Source organism: Echinops telfairi, unplaced genomic scaffold (assembly GCF_000313985.2).
Source record: "Echinops telfairi isolate 266 unplaced genomic scaffold, ASM31398v2 ScPeMD7_7458;HRSCAF=8496, whole genome shotgun sequence".
Lineage (NCBI taxonomy): Eukaryota > Metazoa > Chordata > Mammalia > Afrosoricida > Tenrecidae > Echinops > Echinops telfairi.
The window spans coordinates 32,785,744-32,797,682 of NW_022111358.1; the positions used below are offsets into that span (position 1 = coordinate 32,785,744).

General features: G+C 43.2%; 1 protein-coding gene across 1 annotated transcript in view; it reads right to left on the minus strand.

The window, feature by feature from the left end:
- The window catches only part of NSF (N-ethylmaleimide sensitive factor, vesicle fusing ATPase), a 147,706-nt gene that overhangs the window by 69,382 nt on the left and 66,385 nt on the right, over nt 1-11,939 (minus strand). The window contains exon 9 of the mRNA XM_004707240.2: nt 1,985-2,184. Coding sequence (XP_004707297.1) covers nt 1,985-2,184 — 200 coding nt within the window. The remainder of the gene's footprint in view (nt 1-1,984; nt 2,185-11,939) is intronic.

Below are 11,939 nucleotides of genomic sequence, written 5' to 3' on the forward strand. Positions count from 1 at the left end.
GGGCACTGCAACAAATCATCAAACCCTCTGCAGCAAAGTAACCCAGTACAGAAGCAGGGCCCTGTGGGAAACAAGGCGGGTGGCCAACTAGGAGAAAAAGAGTGGAGGGTGAAGGCTTATTTGACCTCAATGGATTCTCCCTCTCCCTTGTGGGGCCAGAGGAAGTCCGATATGGCTCTGGCACCACTTCTTCATCATCCATTGTTTCCTTAATTATGCTGAGGTTGCGATGAGTGAGAAATCAACTGGATGGCGACAGATTTGGTTTCTTTTTATGCTAAAACACTATTAAAATAAGAAGATGAAAGAATGATGAAAGTGTCTGCAATAATGCAACAGTGAAATAAATCTTCACTATGACACAATCTTCCCATTTTCCTATTGTCCTACTTAAAATATTACGACATCTTTCAAGATGGTCTATCAGAAGTCTGGTAAATTACTGCTTGATTTGAGCTTTTATTGGACACAGTTGTGAATTCAGATTTGATTTCCCACCGGTCATGCAGAGAAGTGTGAGAGAGGACTATGGTTTCCAATGACCCAAATCAGAAAATGAACGCACAGAGATGGAACAGTACACCCGATCCTAATGAAGCAGGTGAAAGAAGCCACAGACACAACGCGCAGACTCGGCAACTGCAGATGACAGTGTTCTGCCTGAATTTTCTCAAACCCAAGTGGAGAATCTATTTCTAAGGATGAAAACAAAAGGCGGCATTTTCATCCAGTACCTAATACAACATGAGGTCTTCACTGAACATTATTTTGTGAAAAGATACCAGATCAGTCCATTTTGCTACAAGGACATGGGACAGGCAGTACTGTCGTCTCTCGTTTCATTTGTGCACCCAGAGTTCTGTGGGGATCCCTCCTGGACCTGGACTGTGAGAACACCTCTTGGAGCTTGTTTAGGTCCAACCACTGATGTCATCACTAGCCGAGGGCAGATTTTAAAACTAATTTCTTAACTTGGGGGTTCCAGGACATGTAAGTCAAATCCTAAACCGGCGTGAGTCAAGAATCCGTGGTTTAGAATCCCTCAGGAATTGTCTCCAGCTCCCACCGCAGAACTCAGACATACCAACGTTTCTGGGATTGGTCTGGGGTGGCAGACTAGTACTTCCTCGTTCATGCTTCTCATCGAGAACACAACTCTTTGACATTGCGTGTCTCAATCCACACCTTACGTGGACGCAGGATTCATCTGCTGCCCCTGAAGTGGGTGGTAAAACTAAAGCTTGTAGGTCGCAAGCCCCAAAGCTTCAGCTCACAGCCTTCTGACTCTAATTTTCTTTTCATTATGAGACCTCGTGGCAGCTCAATTATGCATTTCAAATAATTTAAACTCCATTCTACCCAGAATTTGAAGAAGTTTACAGAAAGACAGTATTCAGTCTACCTAACCTACTAACCAGAAATCAGAACCAGAAATCCCACAGCAGTCTTTAAAACCCTGCCAATGAAATGGGTAATGCTGAAATTAGTAAGCACTGGTTTGCTCTTTAGTTAACTTTTTTTCCCTAAGATAAAAAAAAAGTCAAGCTTTCTTGGCGTTCTACAACTGTGCTGACTTGTTAAGTAAGCTAACTTTCAGCTCCTAGACCTTACATACACAAAATTCTGCAAATCTATGGACTTATTGTCTCCTCTTTTCAAAGGAGAGCTGAGTTCAAGTCTGGAAGAAATGTGGAACACAAGTGTTACTTGAAAAGACAGTCATGACATATGTTTGTGAATCCTTCGGCTTACACACTCACCTACGTCTGTGTCTGAACACGCGAGGAATGACATCTACGCACACAGTGTCAATCCTCCACAAGCGCTAGCTTGGTGCCTATATAAACTAGGTCCTGAAGACGTTTTGCCAGCAGCTTGTTTCAAAATGTAGAATACAGTAACGATTTTCCACCATAGATCTGGGGTTTGTTGATCATCTAAGCCATACTAAGCTCTTGCTAAGTTATCATTCTATTCATATTACCCTCCTTTGCTCCTCTTCAGCATCAGCAAAGAGTTTACGAATGTTAGCCTCTGATTCTCCGACATATTTGTTCAGGATTTCTGGTCCATTGACTATTTTGGGCTCTCTTGCATTTAACATCTTGCCAATCTGTCGAGCCAGGAGAGTCTTACCGCATCCCGGGGGCCCATATAACAGGATGCCTTTAACATGTTTGCAACCTAAAAGATAAAGAAAACAGCCTGGTGTCAGCTACCTGAAACTCCAGTTAAGACATCGGGAGGAAAGTGCTTTCTCCTTCAGGTGCATCTCGAGAACAACACAACAATGTCTTTAGTTCACAGACATAAATACCCATGTGTCACAAACAGTTCTTTTTTATAGAAAATCAGAAATAACTCCTATAACAGGACTAACATTTAAAGGAAAGGGCTGCCAATACTCAAACTATATTTATGACACACTCTGGAAACATCCCTGTCCTCTAAGTGCCTAAGAAATATTACTTACTGTTCTTTATCCTTTAACTTAGAGCAGGAAGAACTGTTTCAGGCAAATCCAACCCCACACAGATGGGGTTAGATGAAATCATAGGCTGCAGAAATAGAGACCTGGCTTTGAAAATGATGGCGGCATATGTGCAAATGTGCTTGACACAATGGACGAATGTGTGGATTGTGATAAGAGATGTAAGAGCCCCCAATAAAAGTATTTAATAATAATAAAAAACAAAAAAATAAATTGTGGAAAATTAAAAGAAAGAGACCTGAGTTATACAGAATAAAAGGCCCACCTGTCAGTATAAGCAATTGTAAAAAAAAACACCACATATTTGGGCTAGATGCCTGCAGAACAAGCCATAGGCTCCAGACGGATAGTACAGAATAGATTCTGTGGGTAACGTTTCCTATCTTCCTCTGTGTGACTCATGCCAAGTGAGGCTTAGCAGGGCATCTCAGTTAAAGTGAAGTGTTGAGAGAGTAGTCAATAATTTCCTTGGCAAGCTTTGCTAAGTGACTTAAAGGGATGGTTAACAATAGCAAAACAGCATGGCCAATGATCTCAAGGCCCCAGTTTCCTTCAGCCAACTCCATAGGAGCGTTTCCTCTGCTGTGTAAAGATTAAATGACCTGTGACTTCTGTTACCCACTCAAGGATCCTCACCTTCTAGCAGTTTCACAGTCAAGATGCATGTCTCCATTCTTTGCTCTCCACCCAAACTGCGCTTGGCAAAATAATGAATGATTAGATTTCAGTTACACTCAACACTACAGGTGAAAAATAAAATGTTGGAAATGTAATAGAAACAATATGTTTCCATGGAAAATAGTTTGCCCTCATTTGTCATGAAAATTTTACTTTTAGCAAACTTAAAACAATACACACCCAACAGTCAACTGATGCTTTCATGCTTAGAATAAATCACAGTTCTAGGGTTAGATTCAAAGAAGGCAACCCTTTTGGGTGGCGGGTATGTTCATTACTTTTCTCTTTAGCTCAAGGAAAGCCTCCCTTGTAAATCTTGTGCTTATAGTAAGGATAGCAAAGAAGAGGGGGACTTCATGGAAGCCCTAAAGGCTTACAGCAGGCGTCCTCAAACTGCGGCCCGCCGAGGACATTTATCCGGCCCGATGGGTGTTTTTGCCCTGTTTTGTTTTTTACTTCAAAATGAGTTATGTGCAGTGTGCATAGGAATTTGTTCATAGTTTTTTTTTTTTTAACTATAGTCTGGCCCTCCAATGGGTCTGAGGGACAGTGAACTGGCCCTGTTTAAAGTCTGAGGACCCCTGGCTTAGAGCCTTAGCTCTTCTCATCACAGTGTACCTCTTACCTCAAGAACCACAGCTCCATAAAATGTCCTTCGTCCTTGACTCATCCTTTCAAGAGAGTGGCAAAGAGCTAAGTGGATACGCTCTGAGCTCCTCCCAGAGGTTGACATCACCACTGCTAGCATCCCAGCCAGTGGGCCACATTTGCTGAGGAACCGCTACCACGATGATGTGAAAGGGTCCACACAGAGACTAACGGGCGCAGGGAGAGGAGAGGCAGCAAGCAGGAGATGACAATTTGGTGGGTACTCAGCAAGTATACGGCCTTATCTTCATCTCCAACTTCTTCGCTTTCTCCACTTACCCATACTTCCTTCCACATGGAATCAGGCTTTCTCTCACGGACTCTCAGCTTCTTGGTCTCGCACTTTTGTTACACCCGCCCCACAGGCTTCTAGGACACTGACTTGACAGGGCCTACACACTGGCCACAGCACAACTGGAGAAGGTGACACCCTGGTACTGATGCGTAGCCCCACGATTTCCTTTGTCAGCCCCCTTCCTTCTCCTTAGTCATCATCCGGGGCTTCCCTGTTCTCTTCTCACCAGGCCTCCACAAGCCAGCAATTCTTAGAGGCACCGTCGTTTCCTACTCTACATGCTGTCTTTTTAATTTTAAGACTATCCTCTAATTAGAATTTATCTGCAAAAAATCATTCTCAACCACGACCCAGTCTAAGAGGAGTTCCTTCCTCATATCCAAGGTGTAATTTGCAATGACTAGGTGTTTACAAACTTCTCTATTCAAGGACAGGTCTTATCTCATTAACCCTGAATTACAAACACCTAGCATTATGTACTCAATAAATGGCTGAACTACAAAATAAAAATAATTAAGTAAATAAATACGAGAAATAAGTCACTTGTAATAATTCCTGGAAGCCCTTAATGTGCTTACTTTCACAGCTGAATTAATTCAGATACCTAAAAAACACATTTGCAGTGAATGGGCTTTTTCAAGTTTGGCAAAACAAACTATGTAATATGTATTTGAACCTTAACCTTGCAGCTGTTTTTGTAACTGGAAAGTGCTCCATTTAATGTTTTAAATTAAACTGACTAAAGTTTATAAACTAAACAGTTCACAAAATGTTACCATAAAGGCTGAGAGAAAATGTAGGTCCATGGAGATGATTATGTGTAATACAGATTCACTGAAATGACAGGCCCTATTCAGGATAATAACAATAGGCATGGCCGAGAAGATCTAGTCCGCACTAGAGCTAGACTTCTCTTAGGAGCTCAAGAAAGCACGCAAGACACCGTTTGACACATGAAGGTTTTCAAAATCCACAAAGGAAGCTGGCACTTGAGTCAACAGTGGAATGAGACTTTGTTGTTATTGTTACTTATTCACTTATTCAATAAGCATTGGCCTGTAGTTTTAAATGAACCACAAAAGCTCTTCCTAAGTAATTACAGTCAACAAAGGTATATTAGCTTCTATTTGGACCAGGCATGAATCTAGGCGTTAGACAGAGATGCCAAGATGGACAATGTCATTACATCCCTACCTGCAAGGCGCTCCCAGTCTAGTAGTAAAGAGAGAAATAAAGATCGGTATAAAATGACGTGTCAGAAACAGGTGCTGATTGTTTTTGATCTGCCAGTAGGAAATCAGGATAGCCAGAGGGAAAAGGTACCTTCAATATGGGCCTTGGAGGAACAAGGAGGAGGTTCGAAGTTGAGCAAGGCAGAGGAAGCGGGCCCCGAGAGAGCTGAGAGGCACAAAGGTATGGTCATTGAAGGCATCCTCCCCAAACAGCCACCAGGGTTGTGGCGAGAGTGCTGGAGGGAGGAGAGTTGGGTGCTGAAAGATGAAGGCAGCAGCTTGGAAAGCCTTTACATCAAGCCCAGCAGTTCTCACTTAGTTTCTCCCGTGATGGGAGGTTACCCGACGTTTCTAACCGGGGAAGGTACACCATCAGGTAAGTGCTTAAAAGCTAACTCTGGTGGTAAAGTCAAGGCAGGACTAGAGAGCCAAGAGGCAGAAGGTGTACGTCCAGCTGAGGAAAGTTCTAAACCTGCTGGATGGCGGCAGACTGCCCTACTGGCTGACTCTGGAATTTCACCCAACTCCTCTGCAAGCACGTGAATAAAGGTCCAGAGGCCTTAGGCAGATGCCCCCAAACCCTGATGGTGGCCCTGCTGTCTCCCGAGCAGCTGCCAGCTCTGCCCTCTGGGAAGCCTTGGACCTGCGGCTGCTAGACGGTTTGATGGCAGAGCTATACTGGTTGCTGAGGCTACTTATTGAAAAAAAATGCCTTTAGGCCCCCTCATTTCTTGGCGATTGGTGCCTTGGGCTAGGGAAATAAACAGCCAAGAGCAGACTTGAAGGAGCGAAATCAGTGGAGGTCGCTCGCTTAAACTGCCATCTGTGCTCATTCCCAGTTTCTTTCCCATGTAAGAGGCTTACTGACCTCTCCAGCAACATGTGCATATACAACACTCTGTATTCAACTTAGGGAGTAGTTCTAGACCCTTTGACGTTCATCCATGGAACCCAAATCAAGACCTGCGAGTTACGAAAGAGTCCGTATTCGAGAAACGAGCGGCAGAAAGAGGGAAGAGTAAGAGAGTCACAAAGGAGGAACCCAATGTAGAGATAATAATCAGAGCTTAGAAACCAAACAAATACCAGAGACAGAGGTGGAGTCAAGGGTAATCTTTAAGAATCTAGCCTGGCCCGGGCACACGGGTAGAATGATAACCCCAGTGATTGCAAGAAGATCGCAAGAGGACCAGGAGCCAGCCCCTGCAAGTACAGAAAATCAGCACTTGCCTTTTGGCCATAAGCCATTTGAGACTGAGGCAGCAAGATGCATTTAAAATATGGGGGGAAAGCTCAGAACTACTGGATCAAAGTTTCTGAGTATCTGCTCTGGGCACATGGAAAACCAGCGAAAAGTTTTAAAAGAGGAATGTTGATAGCAGGGACATAAGCCGGCCGAGATAGGAGATGAGGCCTGGAAAGAGCTGGTCATGCTGACCTGGATCTCACGGCCTTCAATCAAAGGCAGACAGTCTGGGGTTGAGGTCTGAAGGAAACTAAGTAGAGTGAGCAGGCAATTCAGAGGAGAGATTTAGGGAGGCAGACTGAAAGGACACCTCTTCTTTTGAGCCTTGTGAGTGAGGGGACAAAAGGAAGGAAGCCAGGGTTAAATGGGGTCCCTTCTGGTTACTCTATCAAGTAGGAGCTGGCTCATCTACTTAGGACAGGGGTCCTCAAACTGTGGCCCGCCGAGGATATTTATCTGGCCCGCCGGGTGCTTTTGCCCCATTTGTTTTTTTACTTCAAAATAAGATATATGCAGTGTGCATAGGAATTTGTTCATAGTTTTTTTAAAAACGATAGTCTGGCCCTTCAACAGGTCTCAGGGACAGTGAACTGGGCCCCTGTTTAAAAGTTTGAGGACTCCTAACTTAGGAGGAATGAGAAGAGGCAGGGTAAAGGTTTGGAACAAACCTGAGGAATTGGGAAAAGGTGTGGGAAATGTGTGTCTGCAGACCAACGCTATGAAGTGAGTGAGCTCAGCGTGTGAAACTCAGGTTATCGTCGGTCTGTCATGGTCCCTGTAATTACATAAGCACCTCGCAGCATTAGGTAAGATGGAGACTCTTACTCAATTCCTTAAATATAAATTACACCCAAGCTGGTAGAAGAATCTTCCCTTTTTTGGTTTTAACCATTTCCCTTTTCAAAACGGAATCTTAGTATAGAGATAAATACCAGGTGACATTAATTTGTAGTCCAGTTCAATTCTACGATCTCATTTTCCCATCCAGAGGGAGGTGAAAATGATCACATGACTTCTTCTGACCGCCTTTGCTTGCTACTTTCCCCACAAGGGTTTTCAATCTTCTTTTCTAAGGAAGTCCCATCTTTTCTTCTTTGTAACGTTTACAAAAGTGAAAATTGCTCTAGGTGAGTGGTATAATCAAGTATAGTTCCAAAGAACGTGTTCTTCATTTTCTGTACTCAATTACTTAGCTGCTTGGTTCCCTAACTAACTGACCCTGTAAACCAGCCTCTAATAAGCACCTATTTTTCATTTGCATGGACACAAACATATAACGACTCTTGGTTCTGATAAGGTGGCAACATAAAACACAATACAAAATGGCCAGGAGGAGACACAGATCTGCATCTTTGGCTTGGGAATTAAAGTTACTGATTATAAGCGAATATAGGAGTTGATGAAGCGCAGGGATACCATCTGCTTTCACTCATTTAGCAAATAGGCTATTTAGTGGTGAGAAGATGAAGAACCTCTTTTCTGGTTGTTTCTGTTTCCTCAGTGAACTAGAATCCCACGTCATCAGTTGCTGGGGAGGATGAAGGAGGGGATAAGGAAGTGTTAAAGGTTTGAGAAGGTATAAACCAGTCCTTCAGCAAAGAAATAATAATCATAAATTGAGCAGGTTGGGAAAATTCTGAAGGGACACCAGGAAATACTGAGGGCCCATTTGAGATTTGGCTCATGTATTTAAATTGAGGTCGATACCATGGTTTTGTGCTTTTCGTAAGCTGGATCTAGCAGCTAGACGCAGAGTAGGCAGGGGGCTGAGAAGCACACACACTTGAGGCTGACCACACACAGAGGACAGGGAAGGCTGCTGTGCATGCGAGCGTGCGAGCGAGCAGGCTAAAATGTGAGGCCCTGGAATGGAAGTGAGGAGGGAAGAGAGAGCAGACATTAGGAGTGTTAAGACTCTGCGCATGGGGGTCCAGTGGGAGCAAAGTTGCTGGGATGGGGGCTACAGGAGAAAGCTCAAAGTAAGCAAGGAAACACTGGAAGGCAGCTAGAGAACCGGAGGCTCTAAATGCACCCCCAGAGGTGGTGTAGCTACTGGTAATACTGGCAAAGCCTTGGGGATGGCCAGAGCATGTGGGTGGGGTGAAAGAAAGGTTTATTGGAAGTAGAGAGGTCAGGAAAAGTTTAATGAAAGCAAGGAAATTTTTTAAATTGTGAGTTCTCATGATCGAAAGTAACCAGTAACAGAGAAATAGAATGAGTTGACTGCTAAGAAGCCACACAGCTTCTGTACCAGGGACGCAGTTCATTTTTCTCCAGCAGCAGTTGTCTTCCTTTCTCCTCTGTTGTTGTGAGGGCTGTTGAACAGTTCCGGTTCACTGTGACCCTCTGGAAGACAACGAAAGAAACACCGGCTCGTTCTGTGCCATCTGCACCGTCGCTGTCATGTGTCGGGCGATGTTGCAGCGACCATGTCAAGCCGTCTTCTTGAGGGTCTTCTTCCTCTGTGCGGACTCTTTTTTGTGCCCTGCATGTCCTTCTCCAGGGACTGAGCCCTCCTGACATGTCCAAAGTCCATCCTCGCTTCTGAAGGGCATCCTGTCTGTTATTTCATCCAACACAGTTTGTTCTTTCTTGTGGCAGTCCGTAGCATATTTAATTTTTTCACTACACCACAACTCAAAGGCACCTTTATGTGGAGGCACATCCATACTGAAGACTATAATCTTTGATCTTCCACCAGTGTTTCAAGTCCTCTTCGCTTTCAGCAAGGAAGGTCTGTCATCTGCATATTAGAGGTTGTTAATGAATCTTCCTCCAACCCTAATGCCAAGTTCTTCTTTATATAGTCTAGCTTCTCAGATCATTTGGTCAGGATACAAATTAAATAGGTATGGTGAAAGAATAAAACCACGACATACAACTTTGCTGATTTTAAAGCCACACAGTAACTCTTAGTTCTGTTTCAAGGACTACCTTTGGGTACAGGTTTACATGAGCACAAGGAAATGTTCCGGCATTCCCATTCGTTGCACCATTGTCCACAATTTGTTGTGGTCTACACAAATGAAAGTTCTTGCATAGCCAGTAAAACATCGTTTGGGCATCCTTTGCTTGCAAGATCCATTCAAGCAAGAGCCATCAGAAGTCAGCAGTGATATCCCTGTTCCCTGTCCTCTTCTGAATACTGTCTTCAGCAGAACGATCCGTGGCCCCTTGTGAGAGGCCATCTAAAGTGTAACTAGAGGTCTCTCCATGTCTGAAGGAAAGAAGGGCAAAGAGAATGGAAGACACAGGGAAGCAATTCGTACAATGAATGAGAGACCACACCAACATCAGGGGCTGCAGGACCCTGAGACCCAAAGAACTAGATAGTGCCTGGCCTCCACTACCAACTGCTATAAAAGGGATCATATTAGGTCTTGCACAGAGTGGGGGGAAATGTGAAACAAAATTCAAAATCATAAACAAAGGTCAGCTTTACTGGTTGAGTTGAGACTGATGGACCTCCTGAGGCCATGGTCTTTGGTCACTCTTCAGGTCTGGCAATGAACTCAACCTTACTGCTCAATGTTTAGCATGACAACAGAGAGGTATATCAAGACAGTAACACTAGGGAGGCATTCACACCTCAGAATAATGAGCCATTTGAGATTGTCAAAAGGGCAAAGTTCAGATGCGTTAGGAAAAGAAGGAAGACTAGAAGTAGAAAGTTCAAGGAGGACGTGGGGTAGACGTTACCCTGTGAGGATGGCAACCAATGACATGAGACAAATGTGCACAAACGGAACGGAAAACTGATCTGCTCTGTAAATCTTCAACTAATTTACAATTAAAGATGCTTTTGAAAAAAGTTCTGTTGCTATGTATAAGGTTTTCACTGGCTAATCTTAAAAAAATTTGTATTTTTAAAGAAGTAATTTGTCAAGTTCTTTCTTTTAATCTATCTTCGTCTGAAAACTCTACTGAAACCTATTCCCCATGGGAGATCATCCTGCTGGTATTTGAAATACCAGGTGGCATGACCTCCAGCATCATGGTAACACAAAAGCCACCACAGTATGACAGATGAGTGGTGGTTTCGTGCCCACTATTGTTCTCTAAAAGCTACTGACAGTGAGAAGTATTAATGCTTATTTCTGCTATCACTTTGAAATAGCTATTATTCAAAGTTGTGATTCAACACCAAGAGAATGAACAGAGCCAATGATGCTATCATTGTATCCTAAAGACTTAAGGGGAGAGACGCGGGGACCACACTCTAATAGAGTATATGCTGTAAAGAACTTAGTATAAGGCTGATCTATATCTCCTTCTAGACATCTTGTCAAGAAATGTTTTATATGATTTCCTAGAATATGAACCACAAAGGCTGCATCTTAATTATGTTTCACAATAGATGTGTGTCAAAAGTTTGGGAGTATGACTTGTGGTCAGGTGCCAGATAGATGCAGATGGACTGGATTAAATGCATTAGGAAACAGATCATGTAAAAACCTCCAGAGTACATTAAACATCACTCACTAGGAGCTTCTATTTTCTGACCAGTGGTTCTGGGCCTTGGACTTCTCAAGTTATCAAAAGCATACACACACACACACACACAGATATAAAACTAGGGGAAAGTGTTGTCAATTGGTTGCCTAGTTTTTATTTCACAAGGTAAAGTTTTCTTAAAAAAATAATAAACCTGACATCACCATTTCATATAAGAAAATACATTTTCATATCAGATTGAAAGACAATATTCTATATTAAATAGATATGTTTTATGTATACTAAAAGTGGGAGCTCCAATGTTAACTTGTCAGGGATTCAAATCCTGGTTCTTTTACTTAAAAAAAAAAAAAGTGTTTGACTTTTTCAATTAGGAGCCATCAAGTTGGTTCAGATTCACAGCAACCCTAGTTGTGCACCATCCTCACGATTGCTATGCGCATGCCCATTGTTGCAGTCAGTGCGAATCCACCTCACTGAGGATCTCCCTCTTTTTCAATGCCCTTCTCCTTTACCACGAGTGATGCCCCTCTCCTGATCACACGCCCAAAGTATGTGAGGCCAGTGTTGCCGTCCTCGTTGTCAAGGAGCACTGGCTGTCAGATTTGTCTGTGCTCCTGGTAGTCCAAGGTGCTCTCAGTACTCTTCACCGGGATCAGAATTCAAATGCATCGATTCTTCTCCAGCTAACTTTCACATGTATGGGAAGCAACTGACGATACCAAGAAGGGGGTCAGGCATACCGCAGTCCTCAAGGCGACGTCCTGGCTCTTCAGCACTTTAGAGGTCCGTGCCGCCGATGTGCTCAATGCAATGTGCCGTTTGATTTTTTTAAATGTAAAAATGTATATTTAATATTTATTATTTTCATCTATCAAATTGTAAGTTGTTGTA